The 15,789-nt window shown below is 38.9% G+C and overlaps 1 protein-coding gene across 1 annotated transcript; it reads left to right on the top strand.

Moving 5' to 3' along the window:
- Positions 1–446: 446 nt before the first annotated feature.
- LOC116423652 (hornerin-like) lies at positions 447–8,208 on the top strand. The gene is made up of 4 exons (XM_031968725.1): positions 447–490; positions 1,312–1,471; positions 3,046–4,831; positions 5,858–8,208. The coding sequence occupies exons 2-4, from the start codon at positions 1,334–1,336 to the stop codon at positions 7,954–7,956; spliced, it is 4,023 nt and encodes a 1,340-aa protein (XP_031824585.1). The 5' UTR covers positions 447–490; positions 1,312–1,333; the 3' UTR covers positions 7,957–8,208.
- The last annotated feature ends 7,581 nt before the right edge of the window (positions 8,209–15,789 follow it).

Raw genomic sequence — 15,789 nt, 5'->3', positions numbered from 1 at the left:
TAATCATAGTGCTTGGCACATGATAAGAGCTGGTGAATGTTTTTTATTCATTCTGGTAATTTATCCATTTGAAAAACTAGGAGGTAGCACTCTGAAATTGCCATGGCCCATTTCCCAATTCTAAATGTTATAAACCTATAGTCCTATGGTCCCTGCCTTCAGCAAACTTATGATGTCCTCAGAGGTACTTATGTAAAATGTCCTAAAACACTGATAGGTGGGGGCTGATACTGGCCCAAATTGGGGAGCTCCTAATGTAATCACAGATGAGTAGATGGGAAGCAGTTAGCTTAGCTAATGTCCCTGATGACAGAGGTGGAGAGAGAGGTGGCACTGGGTTTGGTTGAAAATGAATCAGGTCATCCCACAGAAAGGGAGTCACCACCCTAAAGTGGACAATTAAACCCAGTATAAAAGTCTAGCATCCTAGACAGTTGATACCCTCCAAGTTGCTTCTATCTCCATCCTGTTTGCTCCTTTGGTGAACTAGGTAAGTGAGGACTTATTCAGTCTTGCTAGAACTGCAATAGTTTTCTAGGGGTAAATATGGGAATTGAAATGATTGGAATAGGAATGCTAAACTGGAAACAAAAAGGCTTGGTTCAGATCATAGTGACCTGAGGCAGCTAAGTCCTGACACTGGACCTAGAGTCAGGAAGATCTGAATTCAGATTTGAAGTCAGACACTCAATACCTGTGTGACTCTGGGAAAGGCACATAATCACTATCTACCTCAACTTTCTCATCTGCAAAATGGGGATCATAATACCACCTACCTCTCAGGCTTGGTGTAAAGACCAAATGAGATATCTGCAGAGCTTAGCCCAGGGCCTAGCCATAATAGGTACTTTATAAATGCTTATTCCTTTTCCTTTCCTTTTCATCTACCTTCCTCCCTTAGATATGTCATTTGAACTGTCTGAGGTGGAAATAAAATGATCTTTAAGGTCCTTTCCAACACAGCTCTGACTGAAATGATACCTCTAAGATGCTAATGTACCACTAAAATCAGGGAGCTTTGCTTTCCTGTTGCTTTAAGGCCATTCTCAGAATAAGAGAAGGCTTTGCTTCCAGTCCTGTATTTCATGGTTTCCTGTGGGATCTTGGAGCTTAAGATTTCTAGGACTGGGTGTTTCATTGGATTGATGAAAATGAATTGTTCCTACTCCATCTCTCCCCATAATACAGTTTCACAGGTGAAACAGATGAGATGGGAAATAAATTCAAGAATGTTATTCCAGATAATTACTATTGATGCCTCTAAAAGGATGTAAAGAAATAACAGTAAGGCGTCACATTTTCTCCCTCCAGGTCCATTAAATTGTGCACCAAGATGTCTCATCTCTTGACAAGCATCTCCAACATCTTAGATATTTTCTACAAATATTGTGGCCAAGATGAGGAACGTGACACAATGAGCCAAAGTGAACTGAAGGAATTTCTGGAAAATGAGCTGCAATGTATTCTGAAAGTGAGTTTTCTGTTTGGAGCAATGGGCTGGGACAATGGCCTTCGATTGGATATTTGTCATATTCAGCCATACCTAAAAAGAAGAAACTGGGTGGTATAGTAGATGGAAGAGAATTGAGATCAAATCCTGCTTCAGATAATTCTTAGTAATATGATGTTGAGCAAGGCACTTAACATGTCTCAGACTCAGTTTCTTCATCTGTAAAATGGGGGTAAAGAATAGCACCTAGCTCATAGAGTTGTTATGAGGATCAAAATGAGAGGGTATTTGTAAAATGATTTACAATTCCTAAAGAGCTATATAAATCCTAGTTATCATTTGTTTCCAATAAGAAGGAAGCAAAAGATACGTAAAATCAATATTCAATCTTTGAGTCCAAAGAAAGCATTCTAGAATCTAGCATAACAATAATATTTTCTGTCATTTAGTGAGGTAGTAGATGATGAGCCAGACTTGAACCCCAAAAGGTATGTATTCTACTTCACTAACACAAAACAAACTGGCTGTGTGACCCTGCACAATTCAGTTAGCCTCAAGTACTCAAGTCAATTCTCTAAAACTATGGAGTACTAAAGAGATTTTATCCTGCATTGGTAGAGGAAAGAGGTTTTCACCTAGGAAAAACACACCTTCAGTGGCTCAGCAGCAGTCTTAAATGTGCAGAGAAACTGACAGCTATTACCTCGTTTATTAACTCCAGGCAAAAAGAAAAAAAAACTATAAGGGGAGTTCCACAGATATTATCTTTTAGATAAGGAGAAGCTAAAGATAATTATATGACTTACAATCACAAAGCTAGTGAATGTCAAAGACAGGAATATGAATATAAAATTCTTGGGTCTTAAGCACAAAAAACTCTACCCACAACTTGAATTATATGTGATAGACATCCAGTTAAAAAGCTTGTTGGGTGAATTTGAATCAAATAGAGTTGAATGGAATTGATGTGAATTATCTAAATCTATGAACATGCAAGGAAATAGATTTTATTCTTGATGAAACAGGAATGTCTGCAAAGTTTTTCTCTGATAGACTTCATCTAATTTTTATCTGCCTTCTTTAAGTAATTCTATCGTTATTCCAAAATTTTCCATGCCTTGAATTTACTGTAACTATTCCTCAGCTGAGAAAAACAAAATCCAAATTAATTCACATTAATGGAATGGTAGCCCATTCAATTGCCCAAAGGAAAAGAGACATTTTCTAGAGAAAGCCAGAAAAATTGTAATGATCCAATTTTAGATATTGTGACTAACAAATACAAAAGAGAGATCAAATGATCTGCAAATCACTTTGTAGAAGAAAACATCTAATTAGCTCCAGATGGGAATTTTTCAGAAGACCAGAGAACCAAAGGTAGGGAGAAAGCCAACCTCTTACCCAACACAATATTCCTATCTGATTCATGTTAATTATACCCTGAAACAATTGTGAAGTGGAAGGGAAAGAGGAAAAACCGGGTTAGGGGTTAGAGTTCATATAGGTGCACAAATATGCACCATTAGATAATATTCATTCAACTAGTAAAGATATTTTGCACTAATGGGAGGTTTTTGTACTTTGATTATGTACAGAATCCAAGCGATCCAGATATCGTGGATGAATTCATGTTTAATATAGATGAAGATGATAACAGGAGAGTAGACTTTACTGAGTTCCTATTGCTGATATTCAAATTGACAACGGCCTTCAACAAAACTTTCAAGAAGACATATTATGAAGGTCAAAATCATTGTGACAAAGAGACTGAAAAAGAAGAAGAGGAAGAAGAAAACAACTGGGAATCAGAATCCGAAGAGGAACATGAGGAATCTAGAAAACAGCAATCAAAGGAAACACAGAAAGTCAGACATAGGCTGAGCAGGGTAAGGAAGGAAGTGGACGAACCTTTACTGTGCTCAGAGAAATATCATAGGTCAAATTTAAACAACTCAAGAGGCAGTAATGCAGCTGAATATGCATCCAGCTCATGCAAATGGAGAAGAAGACAGAACTCAAGGACAAGCCCCTCCAGACTGCATGGAGGAGAAGAATACAAAGCAGACTCTGAAAGTGTAAATACATGTAGTGGAATAAGATACAGATACAAAAAGAGGCAAAATGATGGACTAAAGAAAATAGGAAATGAATATGTAAAAAAGAGCCATTCAGTCACTTTTGAAGAACAAGGAAGTGAAAAAAGGTTTAAGTCTGAAAATTCAGAAGAAGACAGTTCTACCTCTGATTCAGACACAGAATCTCGCACAGAATATAGATCAGGGCAAAAAGCAGGACACAGAAAACAAAAATCTAGATCAGGTTATAAAACCAGGTCAAACAGATATAGGGGAGAATCAGTTGAATATTCTCCTGATGGAAAACACAAGTCCAGCCGAGGAGAAAGATCAGGACATTATGAAGAAAAAGGTCAAAGGTCTAAATCTAAACAATCTTCAGATTCAACAAACTCGAACTCAACTTCTTTCTCTGACAATGACTCTGGTTCATACTCCAGTAGAGACTCATCTTCTGCATCTGCATCCAGGCAATCACATAGGTCTGGAAGACACAGTACAAGATCAGGACTGTCATCGACAACCCAGGAACATGGAACTAGTTCTGGAGGCAGGTCCAGGAGTAGTGGTAGACAAGGGGAGAGTTTGAAACAGTCCTACAGCTCGGTTCAATATGACAGAGGCTCCAGCTCTGACTCTGGATCCTGCTCAGGATCAGGTTCAGGCTGTAGCTCTGGCTCAGAATCTGGCTCAGAATTTGGTTCAGAGTACAGTTCAGGTCAGTCTTCAGGCTCTAAGCACAGGGGCTCTAGCTCTGGCTACTCTTCCAGTTCTGGAAGACATGGCTCTAGCTCTAGCTCTGCCTCTTCCTCAGGCTCTGGCTCTGGCTCCCAGCAGTCATCTAGCTCTGGAAAGTTGGGCTCACGATCAGGTCACTCTTCTAGCAGCCAAGGACACAGATCTAGTTCTGGTGGAAGATCCAGCAGTAGTGGAAGACAAGGGCACCGTTTCAGTTCCCAGCAATCCTCCAGCTCAGGCAGACATGGCTCGGCCTCTGGCTCTGGCTCTGGCTCAGAATCTGGCTCAGAATACAGTTCAGGTCAATCTTCAGGCTCTAAGCACAGAGGCTCTGGCTCTGGCCACTCTTCCAGCTCTGGAAGACATGGCTCTAGCTCTACTTCTGGCTCTTCCTCAGGCTCTGGCTCTGGCTCCCAGCAGTCATCTAGCTCTGGAAAGTCGGGTTCACGATCAGGTCACTCTTTTAGCAGCCAGGGACACAGATCTAGTTCTGGTGGAAGATCCAGCAGTAGTGGAAGACAAGGGCACAGTTCCAGTTCCCAACAGTCCTCCAGCTCTGGGAGACATGGTTCGGCTCTGGCTCCAGTTATGTCCAGCGGGTCAAATGGTGGGATCAGGTCATCATCTAAGAGGGCGGATCAGTTCTGGTGGAAGATCCAGTGTGGAAGAAAAGGGGCAATTCCGTTCCCACAATCCTCCAGCTAGGCAGCATGGCCGGCCTCTGGCCGCTCTGGCTCAGAATCTGGCCAAAACATTTCAGGTCAATCTGGGTCTACACAGGGCTCTGGCTCTGGCCCTCTTCACTCTGGAAGTGGCCATCTCTTCTGGCTCTTCCTCAGGCTCTGGCCTGGCTCCCCAGAGTCATCTAGCCTGGAAAGTCTGGCTCACAGGTCCTCTTTTTAAACCCGGGACACAGATCTAGTTCTGTGGAAGATCCCAGTAGGAAGACAAGGGCCAGTTCCATTTCCCAACAGTCCTCCAGCTCAGGAGCACATTCAAGCTCTGGCCCAGTTCCATGTCTCAGTCAGGTCAACATCGGATCAGGTGATCATCTAGCAGCCAGGGACACGGATCTATTCTGGTGGAAGATCCAGCCGTAGTGGAAGACAAGGACAGTTCCATTCCCAAATTCCTCCACTCAGGGCGACATGGGTTCGGTTCTGGTTCTGGCTCCCTTGGATCCTCTCAGGATCAGGTTAGGCTCTAGCTCTGGCTCAGTCCCATACAGTTCAGTCAGTCTTCAGGCTCTGCACAGGGCTCTGGCCAGGCCCTTCTTCCAGCTCTGGGAGACATGGTTCAGGCTCTGGCTCCAGTTCCAGGGTCCGGTCAGGTCAACATGGCTGGATCAGGTCGATATCAGCAGCCGGGACACGGATCTATTCTGGTGGAAGATTAGCAAGGGAAGACAAGGGCACCTTCCAGTTCCCACAACCTCCCATCAGGCAGACATGGCTCGGCCTGGCTCTGGCTCCCGTGAATCGGCCAGAATACAGTTCAGGTCAATCTTCAGGCTCTAAGCACAGAGGCTCTGGCTCTGGCCACTCTTCCAGCTCTGGAAGACATGGCTCTAGCTCTAGCTCTGCCTCTTCCTCAGGCTCTGGCTCTGGCTCCCAACAGTCATCTAGCTCTGGAAAGTCTGGCTCACGATCAGGTCACTCTTCTAGCAGCCAGGGACACAGATCTAGTTCTGGTGGAAGATCCAGCAGTAGTGGAAGACAAGGGCACAGTTCCAGTTCCCAGCAATCCTCCAGCTCAGGCAGACATGGCTCGGCCTCTGGCTCTGGCTCTGGCTCAGAATCTGGCTCAGAATACAGTACAGGTCAATCTTCAGGCTCTAAGCACAGAGGCTCTGGCTCTGGCCAGTCTTCCAGCTCTGGAAGACATGGCTCTAGCTCTAGCTCTGCCTCTTCCTCAGGCTCTGGCTCTGGCTCCCAGCAGTCATCTAGCTCTGGAAAGTCTGGCTCACGATCAGGTCACTCTTCTAGCAGCCAGGGACACGGATCTAGTTCTGGTGGAAGATCCAGCAGTAGTGGAAGACAAGGACAAAGTTCCAGTTCCCAACAGTCTTCCACCTCAGGGGAACATGGTTCAAACTCTGGCTCTACTTCCAGTCACTCATCTCAGTTGGGTCAACATGGCTCAGGATCAGGTCGGTCATCTAGCAGCCAGGGACACGGATCTAGTTCTGGTGGAAGATCCAGCAGTAGTGGAAGACAAGGGCACAGTTCCAGTTCCCAGCAATCCTCCAGCTCAGGCAGACATGGCTCGGCCTCTGGCTCTGGCTCTGGCTCAGAATCTGGCTCAGAATACAGTTCAGGTCAATCTTCAGGCTCTAAGCACAGAGGCTCTGGCTCTGGCCACTCTTCCAGCTCTGGAAGACATGGCTCTAGCTCTAGCTCTGCCTCTTCCTCAGGCTCTGGCTCTGGCTCCCAGCAGTCATCTAGCTCTGGAAAGTCTGGCTCACGATCAGGTCACTCTTTTAGCAGCCAGGGACACAGATCTAGTTCTGGTGGAAGATCCAGCAGTAGTGGAAGACAAGGGCACAGTTCCAGTTCCCAACAGTCCTCCAGCTCAGGGCGACATAGTTCAAGCTCTGGCTCCAGTTCCAGTCAGTCTCAGTCAGGTCAACATAGCTCAGGATCAGGTCGATCATCTAGCAGCCAGGGACACGGATCTAGTTCTGGTGGAAGATCCAGCCGTAGTGGAAGACAAGGACACAGTTCCAGTTCCCAACAGTCTTCCAGCTCAGGGCGACATGGTTCGGGCTCCGGCTCTGCATCCTGCTCAGGATCAGGTTCAGGCTCTAGCTCTGGCTCAGAATCTGGCTCAGAGTACAGTTCAGGTCAGTCTTCAGGCTCTAAGCACAGGGGCTCTGGCTCAGGCCCTTCTTCCAGCTCTGGGAGACATGGTTCAGGCTCTGGCTCAAGTTCCAGTCAGTCTCAGTCCGGTCAACATGGCTCGGGATCAGGTCGATCATCTAGCAGCCAGGGACACGGATCTAGTTCTGGTGGAAGATCCAGCAGTAGTGGAAGACAAGGGCACCGTTCCAGTTCCCAGCAATCCTCCAGCTCAGGCAGACATGGCTCGGCCTCTGGCTCTGGCTCTGGCTCAGAATCTGGCTCAGAATACAGTTCAGGTCAATCTTCAGGCTCTAAGCACAGAGGCTCTGGCCCTGGCCACTCTTCCAGCTCTGGAAGACATGGCTCTAGCTCTACTTCTGGCTCTTCCTCAGGCTCTGGCTCTGGCTCCCAGCAGTCATCTAGCTCTGGAAAGTCGGGCTCACGATCAGGTCACTCTTTTAGCAGCCAGGGACACAGATCTAGTTCTGGTGCAAGATCCAGCAGTAGTGGAAGACAAGGGCACAGTTCCAGTTCCCAACAGTCCTCCAGCTCAGGGCGACATAGTTCAAGCTCTGGCTCCAGTTCCAGTCCGTCTCAGTTAGGTCAACATAGCTCAGGATCAGGTCGATCATCTAGCAGCCAGGGACACGGATCTAGTTCTTGTGGAAGATCCAGCAGTAGTGGAAGACAAGGACACAGTTCCAGTTCCCAACAGTCTTCCAGCTCAGGGCGACATGGTTCAGGCTCTGGCTCCCAGCAGTCATCTAGCTCTGGAAAGTTGGGCTCACGATCAGGTCACTCTTCTAGCAGCCAGGGACATGGATCTAGTTCTGGTGGGAAGATCCAGCAGTAGTGGAAGACAAGGACACAGTTCCAGTTCCCAGCAATCCTCCAGCTCAGGCAGACATGACTCAAAGTCTTCCTGTAACTCAGGCTCTAGCTCTCACTCTTCCTCAGCTTCAGGCTACTACTCTGATTCTGAAACTGACTCTGAATATGACTTTACTCAGTCTTCTCTAGATGAGGAACAGGATTATTCCAATTAATAGGCCCGTTAGAATTTAAAATTTATCTCTTCTTTCTTTTCCATATCATGTTTTTTGTAATAATAATGACTCATATAATTTTCCTTTAACATTTGGATTCATTTATCAAAATTCTTTTTTTTTCATTGTCTTTAACTTTCATTTCTTCAGTCTTTTAACCTATTGTTTTCTGGTTTTAGGTTAAATTCCTTCCAAAATCTTACCAAAATAACCATAATTGGAATTATCATTATAAGCACTGACTTTTATATAGTTTTCCTAGCATTTTCTTCTTCATTTAGATCTCTCTTGTTTTTATCATTCTTCCTTACAACGTTGAATTTAGGTCTTTTATTTTTATTTTCTTTTTGTTTTCTTTTTTGCTATTACTTTTTCATTTTAGTTTATGGCTTCTTTTATTTGGATATTTTGTGGGGAATATATAAAAGTACAGAAATATAATTTTTTATTGGTTGGGTTATTAAGTTCAAAAATTGTGATTGGTATTTGACATAACCATGGAATTTTTTTTCTTTCATCTTAAAACTCATTTTATTATATTCCTTTTGGGTTGTAAGTTTATATACCTGTTAATCAGTAATCCCTCATGACAAACTATAGTATATTCCCAATCCTGAAAACCAATTTTGTATTTCCAGTACCATTCTCCAGATTTGTGCTATGATTTTGAAAAATGGCTGTGGATTTTCACAGCAGTGATGCCTCTTCCTCTTTTTTTAGTTCATAATAGTCACCTTCTCTGGTTCCTTAGTGCATTTTTCATAGGCAAATCAACAATTTTTAAGAATAATTGGCACTATCCCCTTTTCCGTCAGAACTTGATAAATTTATGTTTGGAATATAGGAATGTCTTCCCATTTGATCCTAGATGCAGACATATGGGCGCTAACAACATGAAAGGATGCTCTTTCAGAGACTGTTGCAGCCTAGAAAAAAAATTTGAGAATATTTCCTACCCCTCTGATTTTAGACTACCTTCCCCAGACTTTATCTGTAAGAAAAAGAGAAGAAAAAAAAATAAATGTTATCATTTTGTAGCTCTTATAAACTAATTGTAACAAATTCAATATGATTGACTCTCCATTATTTTAGAACAATTGTTAAATTTTGAAAATTGAATTTTGATATAATTGACAATAAATCATTGGTTATCAAATTATATAGTCTGTATCTTTTCTGTTTCATAATTGCAGTACTCAGTAGGTATTGATTTTGTCCAACTGTAAGGAAAAAAATTTAGGAAACCTGGTAAGGAAGTGGAAGGCAATAAAACATAACTAGTTATAAGAGGTGATTCATGCTCTTCCAGGCCTAAGAGAAAGAGAATTCTTCCTGGGGTAATCCTCTTCAACATGGCATAGTGTCTATAGGGTGTGTTTTGCTGTGGAGAGAGAGAAGGCAAAGACTTAATAATGGAGACAGTGATAAAGCAGTACAAATTAAGGAAATAGGCTGAAATACAAAGAGAAATAAAAAATAAAAACAGTTAAATTCAGAAGCATGAAAGAAAAAATGGATAATACATCATATATATATATACACATGCATATATCTATACATATATTAATATATACATGTATAAAGAAAATGAATGCAAAATTCTTGATGAAAAATGATGTCTGCAGTTTTCTCAGAGATCATGGTAACACAATAAGACCTCAGTGATTTTAGAAAAATATAGAAAGGCATAGAAAACAATGATGCATGAAATTAGAAGAACCAAGAGAACTTTTATACAGTACCAGCAAAATTGTTGCTGCTTTTCACAAAAAAAAAAAAATTGTTCATATAAATTCATCTCATTTTAATATATACTGTGGTATAATGGATCAAAAGGTGGTTCTAGAATGAGAAAAATCTGGGCTCAGATTCAAGCACTGAAAAATTCTAGCAATATGACTGTGAATAAGTCCCTCGACTTCTTGGTTCCCCAAACATTTATAAATCACAGATGAGTTGCCGATTACATCAATAGAAGACCTCACACTGGATCTACCATTGATGAAATTACAGATTACTCCAAAATCCCACTCTAAATCGAAATTATGGTTGATATTAATTCTTGTCTTTTATGCAAAAGATGTGAGAACAACTTTGTGGGAACAGATCATTTTGACTGTTATAAATATCTGGATTAACTACAAAGAACATATTGAGAAAGCTACCATATTCAAAAAAACAAAACAAACAAACAAAACTAACCCCTAATAGGTAAAAATTTATAGAGAATGATTTCACACACAGACACACACATACACATTATATATATATATATATATATATATATATATATATATATTACTAATGGTAGCCATCTCTACAGAAGGGCTATGGGGCAAAGAAAGAAAAAATCAGATTTACATGAAACTTTTGCACATTTAAAAGAAATAGCAAGTTATACATAATAGATTTGCAGTTTCATGAGTAATTGTGGAAATGTTTATTTTATTTTATATATTAAAAATAAAATATATAAAAATTTAATAATTTTGCAAACTTAAAAAAAAGTAAGACATTCCAGAAATCTAAATAGAGATGAAATTTTTAAAGGAAAAAATGGAATGGAAATAAGATTTAAAAATGAAATTTTGAGGAAGGAAATGGTACATGACCCACTTGGGATTTGACCAAATCTTATAGTACAGAAAATTCAAATTTCTCCTTATATAGAAAAGGAATAAATTCTAAAGAGTTGAAGTGAACTGGGCTTATATCCCAAAGAGATCATAAAGAAGGGAAAGGGACCTGTATGTGCATGAATGTTTGTGGCAGCCCTCTTTGTAGTGGCTAGAAACTGGAAAGTGGAAACTGCCCATCAGTTGGAGAATGGCTGAATAAATTGTGGTATATGAATATTATGGAATATTATTGTTCTGTAAGAAATGACCAATAGGATGATTTCAGAAAGGCCTGGAACTTAAAGAACTGATGCTGATGAAATGAAGACCAGGAGATCATTTAATTTCAACAAAAATATATGATGACCAGTTTATACCCAAATCTTTCAGCAATGGATCAACCAAATCATTTCCAATGGAGCAGTAATGAACTGAACAGTAGCCCAGAGAAAGAACTCTGGGAGAGACTAAAACCAAACATTAATTCCCAATCCCCATATTTATGCCCACCTGCATTTTTGATTTTTCCAAAGCTTAATTGTACAATATTTCAGAGTCTAATTCTTTTTGTACAGCAAATTAACAGTTTGGTCATGTATACTTATTGTGTATCTAATTTATATTTAAATATATTTAACATCTACTGGTCATCCTGCCATCTGGGGGAGGGGGTGGGGAGTAAGAGGTGAAAAATTGGAACATGAGGTTTGGCAGTTGTTAATGCTGTAAAGTTACCCATACATATAACCTGTAAATAAAAGGCTATTAAATAAAATAAAATAAAAAAGAGTTGAAGTGACTTGCCTAAACTTGTACAGCTGGTAAGTAGTACAGTAAGAATTTGAACCCACATCCCATAACTATAAATACAGACCTCTTTCCACTGTATCCCACCATCTCTCAATGATAGAAAAAATATCTCCAAAAAAACAGAATCTCTGAAAAATAATCAATGTGTATGTATATATATATATATATTATACATATACATATATATAATAAGGTATGTAAAATATATTCAAAATAAAAAAGTACGTAACTTTAAAGTAGGCAGCACTAGTTCTAAGGAATGTCCCAAAGAAATCAGGAAAAACCTTGTACAAACACTTAAGCTGAGTCTTGATAAAAGCAGGAATTCTGGAAGATAGAGTTAAGGAGGAGATTGGAAGTATCTGGGATAGATAGTTAATGTGAATGTCATGGAAACAGGAAATGGCACAGTGAAGGAGGAGACCAGCACATAGACTAGTCTGGCTAGAACATAGACTGTATGAGGGAAAGTATTTTGTAAGAAGATTGAAAGGATAAGAAAGGATTAGGGTGTGAAGGGTTTTAAAAGCTAAACAGAAGAGTTTCTACTTGATCCTGGAAATAAGAAGGAATCACTGGAGTTTGTTTACCTAAAAGGGGGAAGGAGGAAAGGTCAAATAGATGATTTCTTTTTGTGGACAACTTTATGGAAGGTGAATTGGAGTCTGGAGAGACTTTCGGCAGGGAAACTAGTAAGGAGGCTATTGCAATAGGTAACATATATGGATCTTCCAAAAGAGCATAACAAAACTGTACTGCAGGGAATAGTACAAGAAAATTGGCCTTAACTTTTGAATATAGACAATAACTTATATTTGGTTGGATCCCCAAAATAATCCCCAAGGAAAATCCCACACTTGCAAACAAAATAAAACATTGTCATGTGCCCAGCAAAACATCAGGGAGTATTTGAAATATGTAACAATAAATTTTCATTTCAAGAAAGCATATACAATAATGGAAGACATTATATTCATGATTGTCTATCTTTGCTTCTTTGTAGATTATTCTTTTTTTCTCTGCTCTGCACTTTTTATTTTATTCTGTTTTTCCCCTTTCACCCACTCCATTTCCCCTAAGCAGGCTACAGTTGAGTAGTTAAGCATATGTGTGTGTGTGATATGTATGTATGTATATATATATATATATGTGTGTGTGTGTGTGTGTGTGCGCATACATATATACACACATATATTCACACTGGCCTATACACATACCTATATCTACATGCATACATACATATACACATACATATTCACACATATGTGTGAAAAAATATGGCTGACATAATGTAGATTTCTCTTTTAATAGGATCTTCCTCTGTCTGATGCTTACAACCTTTTATCACGTAGTGTTGAAATTTCTCAATTCAAGTACCAAATGAAAACATATTTAATTTATTAGTTAAAAAAACCATCTATGAAGGAACAATATATTAAATAGCTCAGAATTACTCTTCAGCCATAAGAAATCATAGAACTGAATCAAACATAATATTCTGAGAATCATATAAGCTCAAGCTGGAGTCCAAGGTAATATATTCTGCAAAACCAAGCCCAATTTTAATCATACATTTATTATTAACAACGTGTGTCAACAAGAAGAAAAAACAAGACATTTGTGCATTTCTGCATACATGATAGTAATACTTCAGCTACAAGGCAGCTAGGTGGTGCACTGAGCCTGGAGTTTAAAAGATCTAAGTTCAAATGAGGCCTCAGATGCTTACTAACTGTGTAATACTGGACAAGTCAATTAACCTGTTTGCCTCAGTTTTCTCAGTGGTAAAATGGGGATAATATTAATACCTTCCTTGCAGGAATGTTGATGAAGAATCAGATGAAATAATATTTGCCTTTATAAATGTAAACACTTTATAAATGTCTATTCCCTCCTTCTGTTCTCCAATTTAACCAATAGTCATAGGATATGAGCAAGCAGTTCTCAAAATAAAAACAAAAAAGTTATCAATAGCCAAACTTTTGAAAAGTTCCAAATCCCAACTAATTATTAAAGCAATTCTAAAACTCATCTCATACTTATCAGATTTGCAAATATGACCTCAAAATAAGGGAAATGACAAGTGTTGAAGGGACTGGCTCTTTTGTACATTAATGGACTTTTGGTGGAGATCTGAATTGGTCTAGTGATTCTAGAAAGTAATTTGGAACTATGCCCCCAAAAGGCATAATCATAGTAAGGGGCAAATAGTACTTCCCTAACTTAATGTCAGTTCCACAAAATGTCAGTTCCAGTTATATAGATAGTCAATTGTTCTGACAAAATTGTATCACTAGATTAGGAGGAAAAATTCTCCATTCAAAAAAAAAAAGTTACATTAAGGAAATCAGATCAAAAGCATCCTACCTCAGCCCATGCTGAAAGTTGCCTTTTTCCTTGAGACAAAACTTCATTTGAAGTACTTTGCAGCTGTCATTCTTACTTCCTGTTTGTCTTGTAGATCATTGACTCAATAGCATATCTTAATCATATTTGGGATCAGACTCAGAATAATATCAAGAATCATAGTTTGGGGTAATTTAAGTTGCTAAAGCTCATATATTCTTGATGTAGATGAACAAACTTCAAAAGTCTGTATTGTACTTGTCACACTATAGAGTTCTTTCAATCTGCTTTTTTGTTTGGATAAATCATATTCTTAAATCAGCTCTAAAAGGACTTCTTTCTTTTTAATCTGCTTCTCAGGTTTGAAAATATAACCCAAATGATATAAAATAGAGATATAAGAAGAATCATTATGTTAAGAACACATAATTCACCTGAAACTTGAGAGAATTTTCACGTGGACCTGAATTAGAAAATCAGTCTGTGTCCTTTGCCATGTTATTAGACAGATGTTTCAAATGACATTTTTACACATAAAATACTTTATTTATTTATTTTAAACTTACATACAAAATGGGGGAGGGATTTGTCATGTGTACAGCAAAACATAGGAAAAGAATCAAAATATAAAACAATGAATTTCCATCAAGACAGCCTATATAATATATATTACATATTGTATTCAGAGCTGTCCATCTTTTCTTTGCTTCATTATAGGTTTCCTTTTGCTCTCTGCTGTACGCTTTTTACTTTATTCTTTTCCCCTTCCTCTCTTCACCACCCCCAAGAAGGTTACAATTAAGTGGGGGAATAGATAGGTAGGTAGATAGATAATTATTCATTTATTCCTTTACAAACACATAAATATCCATATATATGTATATACATATATACATAAATATATATACATGCATATGTAGATATTTGGAGCAAAATATACATAGACCATACTATGCTTGTCTTCTGTTTCTCATGAAGATGGATAACATCTTCCTTTATAAGTCCAAGTCTTTCTATATTTTCTTACACCACAGCTATATATCAATCTCATAACTCCAAATTATTTTAATAGTCTAAAATAATATAGATTAATATGGCTGACATATAGTGTAGTTTCCATATTTTTATCTTTTAATTAATTGTATTCTAGCTTTAACTTTATGTGAGATCATGATTACTAAGTCCCTGCTTTTTTTTTTTAACATAACAAATTCTATTCCTGATCTTTATTATATGTTTGTGTATATCTCTTATTTCCTAATCATCCTAATTCCTCTATGTTAATTTTACCCTTTTCCTTGCCCTCCTATTACTTAACTGACACCTTGGATTGATTTATTTTACTTTTTTTCCCTCAATATCTTTCATTTGATTTTTAAAGTCTTTTGTGAGTTCTGTGAATTCTTTGGGGGCAAGTGACCATTTGATACTATACTTTGGGGTAAGAGAAGCCTTTTACTTCAGAATCCTCCTCTGAAGAAAACCCATGCTATTCCTATAGCATTTTTTATGGTTGGGTTCTTTCTCCTTTATTCTTTTTTTAAAAAATTTATAACACCTTGTTTTTGTAATCACCTCTAATTCTGCGGTATGGGGAACAACCTTATTCTCATCTAGATTGAAGAGGAAACAAGTATATTTCAAGAGGCTTAGAAGTCTTCTAAACTTCTAGAAAGATGAAAAAACTTGCTAAAGTAGATATGGGACTTTTAAAAGGATGTATAGAATAAGATTAGGAGTGTGGGAGGAGAAGATAGGAAAAGGAATATTAGATGGGTAGATAAAATAAGGAGTAAGTTGGTAAGGGGAAAAGATAAGATAACAGGAATAGGGTAAAAAGAGAGGCTAAGAAAGAAAATAGTGGGT

Source organism: Sarcophilus harrisii, chromosome 4 (genome assembly GCF_902635505.1).
Source record: "Sarcophilus harrisii chromosome 4, mSarHar1.11, whole genome shotgun sequence".
In the NCBI taxonomy this organism is placed as follows: domain Eukaryota; kingdom Metazoa; phylum Chordata; class Mammalia; order Dasyuromorphia; family Dasyuridae; genus Sarcophilus; species Sarcophilus harrisii.
This window is presented reverse-complemented; position numbering and strand designations above follow the sequence as displayed.